General features: G+C 43.6%; 1 protein-coding gene across 1 annotated transcript in view; it reads left to right on the top strand.

Annotated features, from left to right (window-relative positions):
* mast2 (microtubule associated serine/threonine kinase 2) overlaps positions 1-19,480 on the top strand; it is a 139,147-nt gene that overhangs the window by 69,223 nt on the left and 50,444 nt on the right. The window contains exon 4 of the mRNA XM_084548221.1: positions 18,982-19,013. Coding sequence (XP_084404347.1) covers positions 18,982-19,013 — 32 coding nt within the window. The remainder of the gene's footprint in view (positions 1-18,981; positions 19,014-19,480) is intronic.

Below are 19,480 nucleotides of genomic sequence, written 5' to 3' on the forward strand. Positions count from 1 at the left end.
TTTCAGCTTGTTTTGTAGATTTGGAGAAAATACAATCAACACAAATGGAATATCAAAAGGGAATGTGAAGTTTTCACTTCAATAGGTGAGTTTGTCAGTGCATCAGAAACTGAATAAAATTTGGTGTCAAATTTAGTTCTTGGTAAATACTGAAGGCTGAAACCCAGCTCTGTTCACTCCAGTCACCCAGAGTCCAAAGGTGCACCTCAGGCTACGGCGTAGGGTTGTGGAGCTACAGCATAGAAGTGAAGCGTGACTACAAAAGCTTTAGTTGTTCTTTAACGCCAGAAACTCAAGGTTTGAACAGGTGATTTGTTTTGGGGACCGTTGTTAAGACTGTGTTGCTGATAAGGGGTGTCTTAAACGGCCAAGGTGTCGCAATGATTGACGAAAAGCCTTTAGTGATGCAAAGTGAGCGGGTAACAAGTTCAGATATTGAGATTGATTGATGCAACAACAAAGTTCACCAAACAGTCAAGGAAATGCTGTCCACCGCTTTGGTTCCTGTCTCCAAGTCTGCCATGCCAATAGCAGGCTGGAGTGAACATGACCAGTCGATGTAAGCTCGCTCCGTCCATACGTTGGCAACACCTTTAAGTTCTGCTTGTTTCACTCCGAAATATGAAAGAGGGTTACTGAGGCAACCGGAGACTGGAAACGTCCACTAGAGATCACTTTATATGTGGACGGGGATTAAGTGTCAGACCCAGCTTTTAGGATTGAACCCTAAAAGCTTGACAGGTCCGTCTCTACATGTACCTGTCGATTGGTGATTATATTTTCTTATGTTGAAGACTTTTACTGCAGGAAAGAAGAACAGTTTTCGGACTGTTCTTTGAATATAATAAGAAGCAATTTAGCCGCCCAGACCATAGCTGGTTCCTTGATCACCCTCAAGAACAACATGGCAGACTTTGTACAGTATAGGACTTTAATGACTTGTATAAATCACACAGTGACAAACCTTCTTCATACAGAGGCGTTTAATATGTTCAACCTTTACCTGCTTCTCTTTGGTTTCTTTCTTTTGCTCATTAGCGTCATTAATTCTGCTTTTCTATCGATCTCTTTGCCTTGTGTGCTTTTTTTTTTCTGCTCTCTTTTAATCATACACCATATTGGCTTTAAGTTATAATGATGCCCCGTGGAGGCGGTGGCTCGGAAGATGATGGAGAGATTCTGTTCTTTCTCTGCTGCTCTCTCTCTCTTGTCAAATATTGATAACCCAGAGCTACCCAAGCTGAGGGGAAGCTTTCTATGGCTTCTTTAACCCCTGAACACCTCGTCTCCTTACACGGCTTGCAAAAGCTGTGCAGCTCTGGGTAATCATGTCTTTTGGCAGAGAAACAATTTGGTTTGAGGAATTCATAATAAAGATTTAACAAACAGCCAAATCCAGCCAATTAAAGACAAACAGGCATAAAGCTTCTTTATGGATTAGGAGTTATTAAGTGTTGGTTTCTCTGAGAATGGGTCGCAGTGCTGCAGGAGCTCCTCCGGGGGAGCGTTGGATTTCGTGAGTGCTGGTGATGGCTTGTCAGGCTCATGAAGAGGCAGAAAGGGAAAAGAGGTCGTTGGCGTGCAGGCGGTCGCTCAGCTGGTACGGCTTGAGGTTGAATATTATCAAGGGAAGCAGCGAGGCGGCCTCAGAGCTCAGACAGGTACGGTCAGTGTGCATCTACTCCTCACATCTGAGCTCCTGGTTCAGCCAAAGTAAAAGAGACGTCCTCGCTTAGACCTGCATCGATTTGTGGAGGAGGAGGAAGTTGTTTGTGTTTGGTTACAGCTCATTCAGAATGTGAGGAAGTTGTGGAAACAGTTGTCGTTGCACGTAATGGACTCGTACAGGCTCAGATTACCTATTAAGTAGTTTTATTGTTGTCGTCTGGACAAGCTGTTGAACAGCTACAGCTTTAGTGTGATAGAGTTGCTGTCACTTGTCCTTTACTTATGAATCCAAATCTACTCTAACTCAGACACACAATATCTGAACCTTATTTTCTCCATTTCAAACTGAAGTACCGCTCCAGAATAAATCTACCCATAAAAGTTTCCACCGTCAGCAGCTCTGGGTCAAACGAGTTCACATAAAGTTGCACAGAAACCGGGCTTACATCTTGTTCCCTCCCGTTGTTGATTTCCTCCTCTCTGTGGATCTTTTATCCTCGTGTTTCTCTGCTCTTGGAGGTGAATCGATATCGCGCTCCCATTAAGCAGAGCAATAACTCGAGACTTCGTCGCTGCAGCTGCTGCTTATCGAGAGCCTGCTCCGTCTGAGGATGAACTGAACTATTAACGGACCGCTCCGTGAGAAATCGACGCAATTTCTGCCGGCTTCCTGTTAGTCTATCAATAAAGCAGATATGTACAAGGAGGCAGAGAGTATTTAAGGCTGTGAGGTTGTCTCCATAGCGCCGATTGATTAGCAGTGATGGAGCTTTAAGGTCCCAGAGTCTTTTTTCTTGATTTGTCTGTTGGGCACTAAAAGGAAAGTCACTGTTGACTTCAATCAACATAAATAAAAACAGAACTGTCTTATGAATGTCCAAAACATTGATCTTCATCACCTGTCTGTCACATTAGGTTTAGAATAAGCTTTCAAACTCCTAAAGGATTAAAAAATAATAATCTGATCAAATGACCTCTATCTAATGATGAAGATGATTTGATATGATTGAAAGCTTCAGAACAGTTCCTGTATCGGCCTTAGAGACAGAGATCTGTTCTATAAAGCTTTAAGATTCATCTTTAGTTCGTCACCTACTAACTGAATAACAAATGAAAAGAGAACTGTCTAGTTGGACTAACTTAAAAGAAAGCTAACATATCAAGCAGTTGACAATCCCAGCTTCTCAAAAATGTTTAGATTTTTAAATAGTTTTGAGATAAAACGAGCAACTTAAACATTCTTGGAGCTGTTGGAGCAACATAATTGAATTCAGGATTTTAATATTAAACAAGAACAAAAGGAGAATAAATTGTCTTACAAGCTGCTCTAAATTTGCTGCTAAAAGCCTTCTCCCTACAACATAATTAATAAATTATAGATTCTTCCTCTTCATAGCTGCACAAACTTTCCCCTCCTCCTTCCTCACCTCCTCCTCCTCCTCCTCCTCTTTGCCCTTCGTCTTCCTTTTATCTGCCGTCCTGCGGGCAGACACCTCTCGACATGATAAAAGCAGAAGCCCGGAGGGTGGCAAGCCTGCTGCCATCCTGGTGGGAGAGTATAACGGAGAGGAGACGGGGGGAGGGAAGGAGGGAGGAGAGAGTCCACAATAATCTGAGTGCTGGAAGACGAGAAGACAAAAGAGACGACAGCAGAGTTGTCCTGCGTTTGTTTGTCTCGTGTCTGAGACTCGTCGTCATCCTCGTTTATTTCAGGCCTGGTGTGAAGGGTTTCTGTGACGGAGACAAACCAGAGTTCTGTCAACTGACTATTGTCTGATTAATCTTTTGGCTAACCAGGAAATAATTAACACAACTCCCCTAATAAACTTCTATTCTTCATTCATTTACATCTAAGAATAAAAACTAATTTTAGACTTGAGCTTTTACCAACTGATACTGGTAAAACCTCATGCTAACCACTGCTAAAGGTTGCTAACACACACTTAGAGCGGAATGCCATTAACTTCACCCTTAGCATTACCTTTAGCGTCACAATTAGCATCACCATTAGCTTCACCCTCTGCTCTAGAGTCTCTGTTGAGTTCTTCCCTCAAAAACAGCTGATGAGGACACGACCACACCACTGCCCTGCTAGCCATTAGCATCTTCATTAACACTGCCATTAGCGCCACCTACAGGGTCGCATTTAGCATCGCCTTTAGTGTAAGCATTGTTGTCACCTTTGCTGTCACCATTGGTTTTACCATTAGTTTTACCATTAGCTTCACCATTAGCATCACCATTAGTTTCACCATTAGCTTCACCATTAGCACATTAGCATCACCATTAACAACTCTTCAGCGCCCTCTTGCCAACAGTTTTAGCAGACCACTTTTAGTAGTGTAACAATTCAAACCTAGCCAAAGAGGCTAAAGACAGCTAGCATCCTATAATTACACCCATTCTCCTGGTGCAGTTGATATGAACCGAGAAATTGTTCCTGCTCTGGTTTTATGTCTGTGGGACTTTACTGTTGGAGCCTCTAGTGGACATTTTTTTTTTATTGGCTTCATTTTTACAGCTTGTCTCTCCTATCACCAGCTCTTATACACCCAGAAAGTTTTGTTTTCACTCAACACTGAGATGTGATCTGTTTCCTTTCCCATGTACAGTACATATTTAATCCATTATGGATCTTATTGCGTTCGGTTGCGCTGGTTCAACCAGTTCAACATCTTTTTTTTCTTCTTTCTCTCTCATTTATGTAACCTCTCTGGTTTGGAATGCATCGCAAATCTGGTAATTAATTACCCACGGTGCATTGCGTCAGCTCAGCAGATGTAGCCCCGTGTCCGTCCCCGGGGTTGCGAGATAGAGCAGCCGGTGTTTGTGGCCAATCAGGATGAAAGATGGTGCAGCTGATGCAGCTGGAGCGACACCAGGCATGTGGCGTGGAGGTTTCTCAGGCCTTCTGGAGAAAGCGTGGGAGGATTCAGAATTCATACGAGGGCCGTGACACCACACAGAGGCTTATTGTCAGCAGATAATGCTGTGTGTGCATGGGTGGCTGGGGAATTAGAATGGGTGGAAGTTTGCTGGTGTTGTTTGAACCCTAGAACTGTCATATTCCTCTTTATTATCATCCTGTCTGCAGATGTGATGCAGACTCAGAACAATAGGCCACACTGGCAGCTTTGAACTTGATAAACACCTGAACAAAGACGTGAACAACAACAGCAGCGATCAGACGAATGCCAGCTCTGGCAGCGCCGCCGCTTAGAGGACGCCGAGATAAACCGACAGAGACACAACGAGTTCACAGAGGCTGAATCAGCCATCAGCCCCCGTTTAGTGTCACCTGAAATCAGCACGACTCCTTCAGGGAACGTCAGACATCCAGGACGCAGTGTTCATGACGGGAGAAGAGACTTTATCAAGATGAAATTCCCACGAAGGACTTAGCCTTGTTTTGTGATGAGTCTCTGCTTTATAGTGTTGTAAGGCTAAATTATTAACTATCTTAATCTCAAACTATAATAAAAATCTGAATTCATTGTTTATCCAGGATTTATCCAGTACAGCATACCTTTTAATGTGTGTAGTATTCAGATATATGACCTATTTATTTTCACAATCATGTTAAACTTCTGATAGTTAGATGTGATTTCCAGCAGTTTGGTGAAAGTTCTCAGGTCAGAAAGTGTTTTTATCATTATTAACAAATGTCCACGTACAAATGCTCTACTGTAAAGATTCATGAGCTGAAACTTGATAAACTTGTGTTAACCTTTACGGAGGTGTTGGTGCTGCAGCTCCGGGGATAGAGGATACTGTAGCAGCAGGTTAAACTCGGCTTAGAGGGATTTAGCTGGACTTTGGCTGCTGGCTGCGTCTCCTGTTGTTTGTTTTAGAAGAAGAAGAAGAAGAAGAAGTATTGATGGAGGGGAGAAGAAAGAAAAGCCGGAGAACACTTTTCTCTCACTTTCTCCTATTCTCTCAACATTTTTTACTTTCTAACTTTCTTTTTTTTCAAGTCGCACACTGTTCCTGCATCTCTCTCTCTCTCTGTCCGGATTAGCCAATTAGAAATGAGCTATGAGCTCACCCTGTAGCCACGGCGACCGCTGAGAGGATAGTATGAGCTCATGCTCCGAGCGGCGAGCGAGGCTGATGCCGAGAGAGTGACCTGTAACCACAGAAGCACTTCTCATCAGCACTTGAATCCGTCTGCTTCCTCTCAGCTCTGAAGAACTGACGCTCTCGTCTAAAGACATCGGATCATGTTGTAGCGTAGCGACGGGTAGCGCTACGATTCTATTCAGTATCAGTTTGTTTGGAGATTTGTTGCTTCCAGAGGTTTGTGGTATTTCCACAATGTGTCCCTTCTAGTTGTCTTTGCTTTTGTCCAAAGTAACTGTTACACCATTACTGAATGTAAAGATGAACGTATAAAAAGCGGCTTTGAAGCTTAGTGTCGCGTCTCTTGGTGCCGCCATCTTGTCAATGCCTGACTCTACCTAGCTCCTAGCTAATTCAAAAATATAAAAATTCTCCCCCCATGGAGAAAATAGCTCTAGAGATGAAATCTGTTTTCTGTACTTAGCTGTAAACATGTTTATTTCTGCTGTAAAGTGTTTAGCATGGAGGTGTATGGAGATTGACTTGTTTTTGGAGCCTCTAGTGGACATTAGAGGAACTGCAGCTTTTTAAAGGACGTTCTTGTTGCTGTACAGATTTTCAAATTTTTCGTATTAGTCCTTTAAACTAAAAATACAAAACGTAAAAGACAATGTGAGCTACTTTATATGATGCCAACGGACATTTATTTCTCATGCATGCTTTTCAAAGAACCAGTAAAAATAAGTCATAAATAATATTTATTACAGATGTACAAGCAGAGAGCTGAACACACTTAACCCCCCGTGGTGCGCCTCAAACTGTACGGATATCACAGGGAGGGGGATGGAGAGCCTCCTTTGTGAATAAAATAAAAGAGGAAAAGGGGAAACTGTAATGTCCCTCCTCCTCCTCCTCCTCCTCCTCCTCCTCGTTTCTTGTTGTCTCATCTTGTCGAGTTCATCCACACGGCTGCGTTTGGCCAGCGGGCAGCAAACTTCAAAGAGTGTGAAATTGAATGTCTAGACGCCACCTCGTCCTCGCTCATAGCACAAACACACACAGATTCAGTCCCATCGCCTTCAGACATTTTATTTTCTTACCCTTTTATTCTTTATTCTGTGCAGCAGCAGCAGCAGCAGCAGCAGCACATCTTACAGTCTGTTTGTTAAAGGCACTCGTTTATTCTCTTATTTGACGTAGACGCCAACAAATAAAACGAGTACTTTTCCTCAGGTGATTCATCACAGCTCAAACAGATTCAGTAATACTTCTTTTTTTTTTAATAAGCAAATAAATTAATTCCTTTCATTTAAATCAAAAGGCGTAACCTCTGAGGTTTAGCTTCAAGCTCCAACAACTGCAGTTCCTCTAACTTCCACTAGAGGCTCCAAAAACAACTTAAAAACTTAAAAACATACCGCCTGATACAAAAAAAAAGATAGATTCTTTAGATAATTCTTCTATTTACATTATTATTATTTAAATTATACCTATGATCAAGGCCTAAAGTTATTGTTGAATTAGCTAGGAGTTTGGTGGAGGCGGAGGCGGAGGCGCCACACTGACCTTCAAAAACGCTCTTTTAGGAAAGATGTAGGTGATGTCCCGGAGGTTTTGTTCATCTCATGTCACCACTTAGCGTTTTAGAGACACAATCGCACAACAATGCAGAAACACCAGCTTCAAGCTTCAAGCTCCAACAGTTGCAGTTCCTCTAACTTCCACTAGAGGCTCCAAAAACAAATAAAAAACTTAAAAACATATTTCCCGCCTGATACAAAAAAAAAATAGTTTCTTTATCTTATTTCTCTGTTTACATTATTATGATTTAAATTATACCTATGATGAAGGCCTAAAGTTATTTTTGAGTTAGCTAGGAGTTTGGTAGAGGTGGAGGTGGAGGTGGAGGCACCACACTGAGCTTCAAAAACGCTCTTTTAGGAAAGATGTAGGTGATGTCCCGGGGGTTTGGTTCATCTCGTGTCACCACTTAGTGTTTTAGTGACGCAATTGCACAACGATGCAGAAACACCAACACAATCCAAGAGTATAAAGCAAGCTTTAAAGCTCTTTTATAGTACGACGGGACCTAGACGCCGGTGTGAGCCATTTCTACTTGTGCTCTGATTGGTTGGAGGACTGTCCAGTTGTGTGCAAAGGTATTTTTTTCGTGTCTGTATCTGTCATTCATATGAGAACACCTAGCTAGCCGCGGCCGCTGAGCTAGCTACCTTCATAAAGCCCATCAGTCAGTCAGTCAGTCGCTCTGGAGAACATGTTAATTGGATTTCTGTATTGGTAGTCCCAGATGAGCGACTAGCTGGCCCTCTGGAGCCCTGATTTAAATGAGGAGTGAAATCAGAGCAGTGTCTCTAACTGATGGTTATAATTACTGAGGTCCTGGGTGATCCCTCCTCCTCCTCCTCCTCCTCCTCCTCCTCCTCCTCCTTTCTACCCTGAACCCTCACACACTGTAAGCAGAGCAACAATGAAGACGAGTCAGGAGCAGGGTTGTCTGTGAACCCAGCAGGGGGGAGGAGATGGGGGAGTGAAGGGGGAGGCAGTGAAAGAACGCTCCCTTGCATCCAGACAGATCACATGTCATTCTTTCCCATCGCAGCGTTTCCCTCCTGGGACTCGTCTCCCTCTTTGTCTATCAAACTCCTCTTTGTCTCACTTCAGTCGGCCTCATCTCGCCGTCTAATTATTGGTCTTCATCCTCCTCCTCTTCGTCGGTCTGTTCACTGTCATTTTGCTCCAGTGTGATTAATCCCATTACAGAAACTTGTCCTGCTCCGTTGCTGCAGCATTTCATCATCCGGCTGTGATCGTCTCTCTTCTTCTCTCTGCTGTTAGTTTTATAAAGTCTGAACTTTTATTATTTGCAAAGCTCTCAGACACAGAACAAGTGGTTTAATGATTAAAGGAAATGATTCAAGGCACAAATGAAACTGGCTGACCTTCTGATACTTTCTTTAAAAAGAAAGAAACCAGACTGTTGTTTTCAGTCTGATGCAGTGCAGTATATTTTTTCTGGATGTCTCCTGCCTTGTATTGTTTGTGTTTTATTACAAAGGTGAAGATGCTCTCAGTCTCAGCACAGAACAGAATCTGCTGGAATAAATCCATTCTCTCTGAGCATGTCTGCTCCACGTGGGGTAAACATCAGGTGAAGGACAGAAACATGGAGGTAGAGAAACAAGATGAACCAAGATGGAATCAATGTGGACAGAGATGGAGACATCTTGGTCGTCTTCTAAGGCTCTACACATTCAGGACTGGAGGAGGACATGGAGGAAGAAATCTACTTCTCATCTTCCTCCTCTTCCATCTTCTTTTCCTCTTCTTCTTCTCCTCCTTCTTCCTCTTCTTGGTTCTTCTTCCTCCTCTACCTATTTCTTCTCTTTCTCATTTTCCTCCTCCTTCCTCCTCTACCTCCTCACCTTTCTTCTCCATCACCATCTCCTCCTTCCTCCTCCTCCTTCTTCTTCTTCTTCTTCTTCTTCTTCTTCTTCTTCTTCTTCACCATCTCCATCTCCTCCTTCCTCCTTCCTCCTTCCTCCATCTCCTCCTTCTTCCTTCTTCTTCTTCTTCTTCTTCTCCAACTCAATCTCCTCCTTCCTCCTCCTTCTTCTTCTCCATCTCCATCTCCTCCTTCCTCCTTTTTCTATTTCTTCTTCTCCATCTCCTCCTTCCTCCTCCTCCTTCTTCTTTTTCTTCTTCTTCTCCATCTCCTTCTCCATCTCCATCTCCTCCTTCCTCCTCCTCCTTCTCCTCCGACTTCTTCTTCTTCTCCTTCTCCTCTTGGTTCTTTTTCCTCACTTGCTTGTTTCTTCGTCTTCTTCTTCTGGTTTATTTCCAGTAGATGTGATGCTCCTCTTCATCAGTGGTAGATGTTTTGACGTGAACACATGTGATCAGATCAGGTTCATTTTATTCAGTCTCCATGGAAACAGTTCATCTCTGATCACAGTGATCAGGTTGAACATATATTATCCATGTGGATAAAACCTCTGTGGTCCTACAAAGACTCTCCTGATGTTTCTGGACGACTACAGACTAGACGGTTGGAGCTGAGGCTGCAGTTTCTTCTGTGGAGGTGGATGTGAGTGTGAGTCCTCTCAGCAGGAGTGTTACTCTTTGTGTTGTCTTTGCTGCAGACGAGATAGAGATAGAGGGAGGTGGTGGTGGTAGAGGTGGTGGGGGGGGGGGGGTTTAGCTGCGGGAAGGTGCAAATTGAAGCAGTTTTCATCAGAATGAAGAGGAGATGACAGGCGAGAGGAACTCTTCTGGGTTTGTGATAATAAACTGAGGCTGCAGGAGCGAGGGACTCACACAAAGGGAAGAAGAGGAATGACTTCATTTTCTTAGCATCCATATAGAACACTTTGTTTCTGTAACACTTGAACGCAGCCCATCGCCTTGATGCATTCATGAAAGCTCTGCTGAAATCTGGGTCACGCACATCACGGCAACGAGGGTAACTTCACCTCCTTCTCTGTGAAGCTCCCGTCTGTGTTCACGTGTCGGTGTTTGTTCTGCTCTCACAAACAAAAAGCTGCTGAAGGGCTTCAGATCTCAGCCTGGTGTTTGCCAGGAGGTGGAGAGGGGGAGGAAGGAGGGGGAGAGGTTAAATCCCACTCCGTCATTCAGGAAGAATTCCCATCAGGCCTTTAGACGGCGTCAGCGTTAGAGACCCTGCAGGCAGACGCTCACCTCATCAAGTCTACTAATGAATATCATCTACATTTTTATTACATCCATATGATGCTGGATATCCAACGTGACGACTGCAGCAGATTTTGTTCTTGATTACTTTGATTTAAACTTTTCTAACGCAGTTTGCTAAGCCTGTTGTGATATATAATTTGAAGATTAGTAAATAAACTAAAGGTATATTGGCTCTTATCACAAAAACAAAACACTTGAAGCTGGATGTATCAACTAGGGATGTCCTGATAAAGCCGGTCTGTAACAACGGGTTCCATCTAAATAACAGCTCTTTTTTTTTTTTGTGTATTAAGGTAGACTACACCCTTTCCACAATCTTTATCAAAAACTGTGCCTAAAGTAATCGATAAGATCTTAAAACAGATTCTAAAAATGTACCAGGAGCCAACAGAGGTCTGGTAAAACCGGAGTGATATGATCTATGATCTGGTGTGTGTGTTGGCTGTAGATGAGCAAGGCATTAGGAGTAACGTTAAAGACTGGTTTATGATTCTAGACTATCTGTTGAAGAGGTCCCGGTGCGGCTCGGTGCAGCTCAGCGGGTAGAAACAGACACCAGACACCCCCCTCTTTGTTTTAATTGTTGTCAGGAAGCTTGTTCCAAATCCACCTGCCAATCTCTCCCCTCCACCCGTGCCACTCCCTCGCTCTGTGTTATCTGCAGATAAAGCCCTTCCAGCGCCAGCGAGGCGTTGCAGATTTCATTTGAATGTGTAAATTCCAATTAGGATTAGCTTGTTGTCTCTGCCGCCGGCGCCGATGGCGGCTGTAGCATCGCGCCAGAGGAGGAAGTGTCGGCCTACTGGAAGTCATGATAGGCAGGCTGATGAGGCCAGATTAGCCCTCTACTGCTGTGTGTATGGAGGGTGGAGGGAGGGGTGGAGGGGGGGTGATGTTCCTCGTAGCTGAAACTAATTAGCAGGTTGTCGTTGCTGCAGAGCGGACGAGCACCAACACGCTGCCTGGTTAATTGTACACTTCTGGATATCCGCTTGTCCGCCTCACAGACCCCACAGCTGCATGATGGGACATCCAGCAGCGTCACAGGAAGCGAGGAGCTGATCTGATGAGTGAATAGTGCAGCTGTGAGAGGAACAATAGATGGAGGAATGGATATAGAGGCTGATATCTGGCGCTGACCATTAAAGTGCTGCTGAATTCAACTCATTTTTGGAGTTATATTCTATTCTTTGCATCTGTTTCCATTTAATGGCTTTATTATAGTGGCATGTCATATTCAAATTAGTCTCTTAACGAAGCGTAAATAGTTTTACACGTATCATATCATATAAATAATGTTCACATCTTAAAGCATCAGACGAGGAACCAGAAGTAGCGGCTGTGGTTGATAAAAGGCAAGAAAACAATATTGGTGAGGAAGTTTAGTTGGTTTAGAAATGACAAAAACACCGTGAGCTCCATCTTCTGCTCTGGATGTGAACTGAAAAGCTTTAAGAGTTCAAATAATCTGTGCTAATCCTTTTTTATATTTACTTTATCTCGACTGCCATAGACCAACCAAAACAAACTTTATTTTCAGTTTTGTCCTTCCAGAAATTACAGATGGGTCATTTACACGGGTCCTGAAGTATGAACTAATGAGTCAGTATAACATATCTGTGAGATGCAGAAGTTAATGTCAAGGCCAAATTAGAGTCAATTTGTACAGAAGTGTTACCAGTCAAGCCCTCCGAGCCGCTGTAGACGACAGATCAGCCGTTACCAGAAACTGGAAACACTGAAAACAAAGGTTCATATTGTTTTGCCCCTCACAGATATGTAATATTGGCTCATTTTCTTGAAGAAACAAACAAAAAAAGCATAATATTTCAGAATCATTTGTTAGACTTAATTGTCTTTGTCTACTTTCAGGATGTTTTTAGTCATTTTTATGTTGAGAAAATTTCTGAAGGAAGCAAAAACTTTTAAGCAGCTCTGTTGTTGTTTTGTTTTATTAAAGTAATGATTACGCGCTTATCCCTGACCTTTCAGCTGAGGGATTTAAAGTGGTCGGGTCACAGCTGCTCTTCCCACTTTAACTGCACTCACTCACGTTAATGAGTGAAAACACAAACACCTAAGTTGTCCTGTAATGACTCTCCACACAGTCACACACAGTAATTGCCTGTTATTAGCGATGGAAGAGTTATATCTGCTGCTTTGCAGAGTAAAAGCCCAAATGGATGCTGCACTCCTGGTGACACACACACACACACACACACACACACACACACTCTAATGGAGATTAGTTGTGTTAATGTATCAGTGTATAGCCCTGATAGTAAAGTGTGTTATTCTGGGAGGGGCAACAAACACACTCGCCCTTGTGGTCCTTACCCAACACGCCCCTCTATTAGAGCCTTACGGGTCCCAGCGGGCCCCTCTCCACGGCCCAGAGTCTCTCCCGTCGGCCGTAAAGCAGCAGCAGAGCTTTCATTAGGACGCCGCTCGTGTCCTCAGACAATTAGCTCATTCACTTAGCGGCTTTATGTCGCCGCTAAACGCTGCGTTTCACCGGGAGTCTCCCAACTTTTATGGCTGTCATTCATCACCGCTGCTTCTTCTCGCCCCTCCGAGGATTTTCATGATTTATTTGTTAAGGGTTGTTTTTTTTAAATTTATTTTAAAGTGGTGACTGATTTATCGAGGGGTGTTCAAGTAATCTGTTTATTCACAAAGCATGAAAACTGTCGACATGAACCGGTCCCAGTCCAGTCGATCTGCAACTAAAAAGTCTAACTCTTCTTTCTTTGAAGCCGTTTATGTAAGTAGAATTAATTTAATCTCAAGATTCCTATGTTATTTATTATTCTCCTTTAAGAAGTAAAGTGGGATTAATTACATTTATTCACCTACTTACTATTGGTTTAATCGTGGAGGATTAAATGACAAACACGTGTGCAGCTTCCTACACGTCTGATCTTTCGTTTGTTTCGCCATCAATCCAGATTAACCAGGATATTTACCCGCTGCACTGTTCTGTACCAACACACACACCCCCCCCCCCCCCCCCGCCCCGTTGAGAGGTTAATACATTTTACTGTAACTAATGCAAATGTGCCCCTGGCCTGTTATACCACTGAATGTGGGATTAAGAGGTGACTTACAAAGCCTTTCCTTGTCCGTTGTTGTTGGGTCACGGCTCAGATTCGTTCCTGAACCCGAGGCCAAACTGGGTCAGTTTTTATCGGCGGGAGCCAAGCAGGTTATACAACCTGGGATTAAGCTGCTGTGGAGTCACTGAGGGCTGAGTTTAGTGTCAATGAGGTGAGGATTTGATGTTGATTCAGCCTCAGTCAGTTCAGTGATTGTACAACGAACTACAACAGCCTCTTAGAGCGGGACGTTCATGGAAGTCTACCTGGTTTAGTTTTAGAAGTTTGTATGAGCAGAAACACACTGACGGGAATCAGCGCTGACATGTTAGCCTTTAGCATAGCCATTAGCATCTGCTCTGGAGTCTCCGTTCAGTTCTGACCACAAACCAACAATCAGCAAAGAGACACACTGCTGGAAAGCAGCGCTTCCCTGCTAGCCATTAGCATCTCGGTTAGTGTCGCTATTAGCATCACCTTTAGTATTATCATTAGCACCACTGTTAGCCTCACCATTAGCATCCGCTCTGGAGCGTGTGTTGAGTTCTTTTCTCTCCACCAACAATCAGCAAAGATACAAGCGCTGCCCTGCTAACCATTAGCATCTAGGTTAGCATCACCATTAGGAACTGCTCTGGATTCACAGACTCTGACAACCAACCAACAATAGGACTAAACTCACTGGAATAGTCCAGACACCCAGCGAATCAGCTTCAGTTTTAGTTTCTTCTTCTTCTTCCGTTAGTAATTTGTCAGTTTTGATTTACCGTCTGAGTACTTCCCTCTGCACCTTCAATATTTTTGAACGGTAACTTTTGAAACAAGTGTGGATCAGATAAGGTCAGAGGTCAGCAGCATGTTGTTGTGTGTCGTGACATCTTAACTGAAGAAAGTATTGGACTAAACTGATAATAGACGACGGTTTTTCCACGAGTGTGTGTCTCTGCCCGGTGTCTTGTGTGTCTTGTGTGTTGTCTCTTTGTTGTCACTGCTCTCTCATCAGTATTCACAGTGTTGATAATAAATTCTGGCTCCTGGCTTCTGCCTCTGCCTCTGCTTCTGCCTCTGCCTCTGCTGCTGCTGCTGCTGCTGCTGCTGCTGCTCCTCTAATTGTCTCCGGTGGAGCTCGGCTCCCCGGCATCCTTCTGTTAATTGTGTGTTTTTAGCTCGGCTAAAACATGTTATTACGATCGGGCCCCCGGGTTGGACAGCCACACAAGCACACACTCACTAGAGCAGTTAGATCTATTCTCATGTCTCTCTCTGATCCTAAAGGCCTGTTTCTTGGATAAACGCTCCTGTGTCGGGGGGGAGTGTGAATGTGCTCCCCAGCTTCAAACCGGTGTTTAAATTTCTAATGAAACAGGAAACACGTCTTCTAACTAGGGCCCCGTGTTTAATTCATTGGATTCAGAGGTTTTTAGAGCTATTTCTGTTTCACTTCCCAAACTCCAGAGTTTTAGCTTCTGTCCTGATCTTATTATATTTGATATTTCTGTGACACGTTAACACATTGACTCTGCTCCTAATTCCAGTCCTGTTTGTTTTATTTTACTCTTCAGACTCAGTTTAAGGCCTAAAAACAAACTAATACAGATTGTGATGTTGTTTATCCTCCAGACATTTAGCTATAAAAGTGAGATTTGAAATGAAAACTTTCCTTCTTTAGAAGATGAAACGTGAAAACAAACATAAATCGTTCTGCACAGCGACGCTCAGACTTCACTGTGCATGAAGATACAGAAAGAAGAAAATAAAGAGTGGCAGATAATTCCCAGAACTTGACACGTTGCAGCTGTGGATTATATTCGTCTGTGTGTTTGCAGAGAACTGTAGTTTCTCTGGGTTTATTGAGGAACCTCAGCTGTTAAATCTGAAGCAGCTCTGTGTATATAAACTACACTTTAACTCCTTGAAAATTAAATTTATAAGAAGTCTAAATGCTTTTAGAAATGTCTCTTCAGCTTAAGTGGTCTCTTAAGATGAATTTCACGCTCGTCTCAGCCTTAAGTTGCTTATGGAGACGAGGCTCTGGTCTTCAGATGTTTGAACTAGCCTACACCTCTTCACCGCCGCTCACCCTCTCTTCATCCCTCCATCCCTCTAATTACATTACCCTCCCTCCTCTCCCCTCTCCCTCCCTCGTCTCCCTCCCTCTCAGTGTATTATCAGAGCCTGTATATTCCTCTGGGCAGATTGCTCCAGGATTTGTGTTGCTCTCCTCTTATCCTCCACCGTCACCGGGGATAATTTCATCACGGCTCGCTTTGTGCCTGTTTGGTTTGTTTAACAAGCCGCCGTGTTGTATATGTGGCTTTTTATATATCGGGCATTAGCTGTTTTTATTCCCCCTCTCGTGAGTTGTTTTTTCAGGCTGGCTTTGGGGTGAACAACCTCCCCCAGGACTCAGATAGCAGCTGCAGCACACACACACTGTAATACAATAAACTGTCAGAAGAGCATCATTTCACATTACAGAGCTCTGTGTGGGCGGATGGATGGTAAGAGCATCAAGTACTTAAACACACCACCAGCCCTCCTCTGGTTTTTTTATTCCTGTTGTAGAGAAATTAAACCGAGTCAGACAGAGAGAGAGAGGAAGGAGAAGATAGGAAAGGTTTTTAACGTTTGTTTTCCAGCCTCCCGGCTAATGCTAGCTGTTTCTAGCGTCCTAGCCTGCCAAATAATGGTAGCTCTACCTAGCCTCTTGTCCATCAGCTGATAGTAGCTTTTGCTAGCTTCCTAGCTTCCCAGCTAATAGTAGCTCCTCCTAGCTTCATTGCTTCCAGTTAAAAGTAGCTGTTCTAGCTTCCTAGCTAACTGTAGCTCTTCCTAGCGTCACAGCTAATAGTAGCTTCTACCAACTTTCCAACTAACAGTAGCCTCCCCTAGCCTCCCAGCAAGTAGTAGCTCTTTCTAGCCTCACAGCTAATAGTAGCTCCTCCTAGCTTCACAACTAATAGTAGTTTGTCCTAGCTTTCCATCTAACTGTACCTCTTCCTAGCTTCATTGCTTCCACCTCAAAGTAGCTGTTCTAGCTTCTAGCTTCCCAGCTAACTGTAACTCTTCCTAGCTTCACAGCTAATACTAGCTTCTACCAACTTCCCAACTAACAGTAGCTTCCCCTAGCCTCCCAGCTCGTAGTAGCTCTTTCTAGCCTCACAGCTAATAGTAGCTCCTCCTAGCTTCACAGCTAATAGTAGTTTGTCCTAGCTTTCCAGCTAACTGTACCTCTTCCTAGCTTCACAGCTAATAGTAGCTTCTACCAACTTTCCAGCTAACAGTAGCATCCCCTAGCCTCCCAGCTAACAGTAGCTCTTCCTAGCCTCACAGCCTCCCAGACAGTGGTAGCTATTTCTAGCTTCCTAGCCTCCCAACTAATTCATGGGTTTCATCAGGTCCCTTTCCACAGGTGTTTTAATCAAGCACCATGCAGTCTACATTCATAATCTAGGTGCTTGATTTTAAACACCTGTGGAAAGGGACCTGGTGAAACCCATGAATACTAGCACTTCCTGTTTCCTCTTTTGATCTGTGAATACAGACTACTGCCACCTGCTGGTATGAAGAGGTCTTTCCTGTCATGTATCAGCTGGTCGTTGGCTCTAGTCTCTGTGGTGCGTTCAACAGACACAGGAGTTGTCCTTGTCCTTGAATTCTAAAAACCTGAAACAAACTAATTCTTGTGCAGCTTCTTCATGTTTTCACCTCAGACTCGTGTACGTTTTCTTTTTGATTCATGTCCTGCTGCAGAGTTTTAGTGCTAACTGCAGCTACGCCCAGGTATTAAACAACAAGAAGCTGAAGTTAAAGTTTAAAACGACCGTAAAAATAAAGGAGGACTCAGGGGATTCATTACTGCTCTGGAGCAGTAAAGCTGAAGGTCTTAGAAGTGACTTACTCCTTCATTTCTTATAAACGCCACATTAATGTTTAGTTGGGTTTCTGAATGATATGACTAGACACACAGGTGATTTCCTCCACCTGTGCACTTTATTTGTCCAGACCTCGTCTCAGCCTCCAGCTTCTCCCATGTCTCGACTCTGCTGCAGCGAGGTATTAAGACGCCTGAGGAGACAATGAGACAACAGAGAGGATTAGAAGGAGGAGTCCATTTCCTGTCCCTCTGGGTCTGGACAACATCTGTTCAGGAGGATTAACAGAATCACTGGTTCCAGTCTGACTGACATTTATCAATTCCTGTCCTGCTGGTGTTCTGTTAGGTGAACTGAGAGCTGGCTAAATGTTGACTGATGCTCTGGTGGCGCTCCATGATGTCCATTAGCTCGTCTGTACAGAGAGATATGAAGAGACAGGAGGAGCTTATCTGACTGTGATTAGAGTAGGAGAGTGACCTCTGACTGAAAGTCTGATGACGAGATAGGAATCAGTTCAAAAGGTCAGAAATGAACAAGAGAACAAGAAGCTGGTTGAAAGAAAATCAACATTGTTATTGATATAAATATATATCCTTCTACTCCTTCTTCTTCTTCTCCCTCCTCTTCCTCTTCATTGTCTATGGAGCAGGAGAGTGGAGAGGAATCTGTTGCTGAGGAAAACCGAGAAACTGTGAAGTTCAAGACATGGTCTTTGGGTGAAGGTTAGGGGTCGGCACATACCTGAGAAGGTTAGGGAGTGTATTGTAGGACGAACTGTAAAAAAGCAAAGAGACATGAGGGAAAATATTTAGAAGATACAAGAAATCTCTGGAACCAATGACATTAGTTTTAGTTCCAAGTGTACCTGTTAAGAAACTGGAATATCTTTAAATCGAATCAAATCCCGATATTTGTTTGTGTGTCTGAATGAAATCTGTTCTGTTCTCTCTGATGGACGCTGATGAAGGTGATAACGATGCTGTTTTGAAAGTAAAACCAGCTGTTGACCTACTTTGGAAACCTGGCAACACACAGTTCAAACATCTGAGGACCTCACCTGCACACACACACACACACACACACACACACACACACACCATAACACCTACACAAACCCTGATTAGCGCTGTCGGCCAGATGGTGCTCTCCAGGTAGCCTCTAATGTTGCCGGTGTGTTTTTCTTGTCAACTTTAAGGTAACTGCAGCAGAAAGCTTCTCTGTGATCACTCAACACTTCATGGTGTCTGATAAATGAAGCTTTAAACCAAACGTCTGACTGATTGTTGGGATTATAATGACGCTCCTCTGCCACCTTGTGGCTGCTCCATGAAGGTGACGCACAGGTGCAGAGAATAACCTCACCTCTTCATGCAGAGGTCATACAACGTGTTCCTCTTGTAGCTGCTTTGATACCAGAAGCAGACTTTAACTTTATATTACAGCGACACCTGTTGGTCAAACATCTGCACTGACGCTCTTAACAGATGTGATTGTTGGTAAATGTTGATGTTAAAAAACTAAACGTGTTTTTTCTTCTTTGTCTGTTTCAGAAGGAGCTGAGCCTTCCCAGAAGAGGCAGTTTGTAAGTACCCATCATCCTCCTCTCTGCAGATAATCTGAGACGCTCTGTGGTGCAACGCAATGAACCAAACACAGATACATGATGTGCACGATGAAAGTGTGAATATCTGTGGGAAGCAGCGTCTTCCACGCTCTCGTTTTGTCTCGGCCGCTAATTGGTATCGACTTATCTGTGTGTGTGTGTGTGTGTGTGTGAACAGCTGATCATCCCTCTGTGGTCGGATGCAGACCTATTTATATCGGTGTGTGTGTGTGTGTGTGTGTGTGTGTGTGTGTGTGTGTGTGTGTGTGTGTGTGTGTGTGCAGGATGGCTTATTCATTGTCATGCTTGAAAGGTTCTGCATGTTTGGAAACGAAAGTCCGCCATGGAGACTCTGAGACTCTGAGGGCTTATGAGGTTTGTCACGATAACCGTGTCCATGAGGAACCTTAAAATAACGAGGTTCAGTTCTTTAACATCCTCTAAAT

The sequence above is a fragment of the Chelon labrosus genome (genome assembly GCF_963514085.1).
Source record: "Chelon labrosus genome assembly, chromosome: 7".
In the NCBI taxonomy this organism is placed as follows: Eukaryota; Metazoa; Chordata; class Actinopteri; order Mugiliformes; family Mugilidae; genus Chelon; species Chelon labrosus.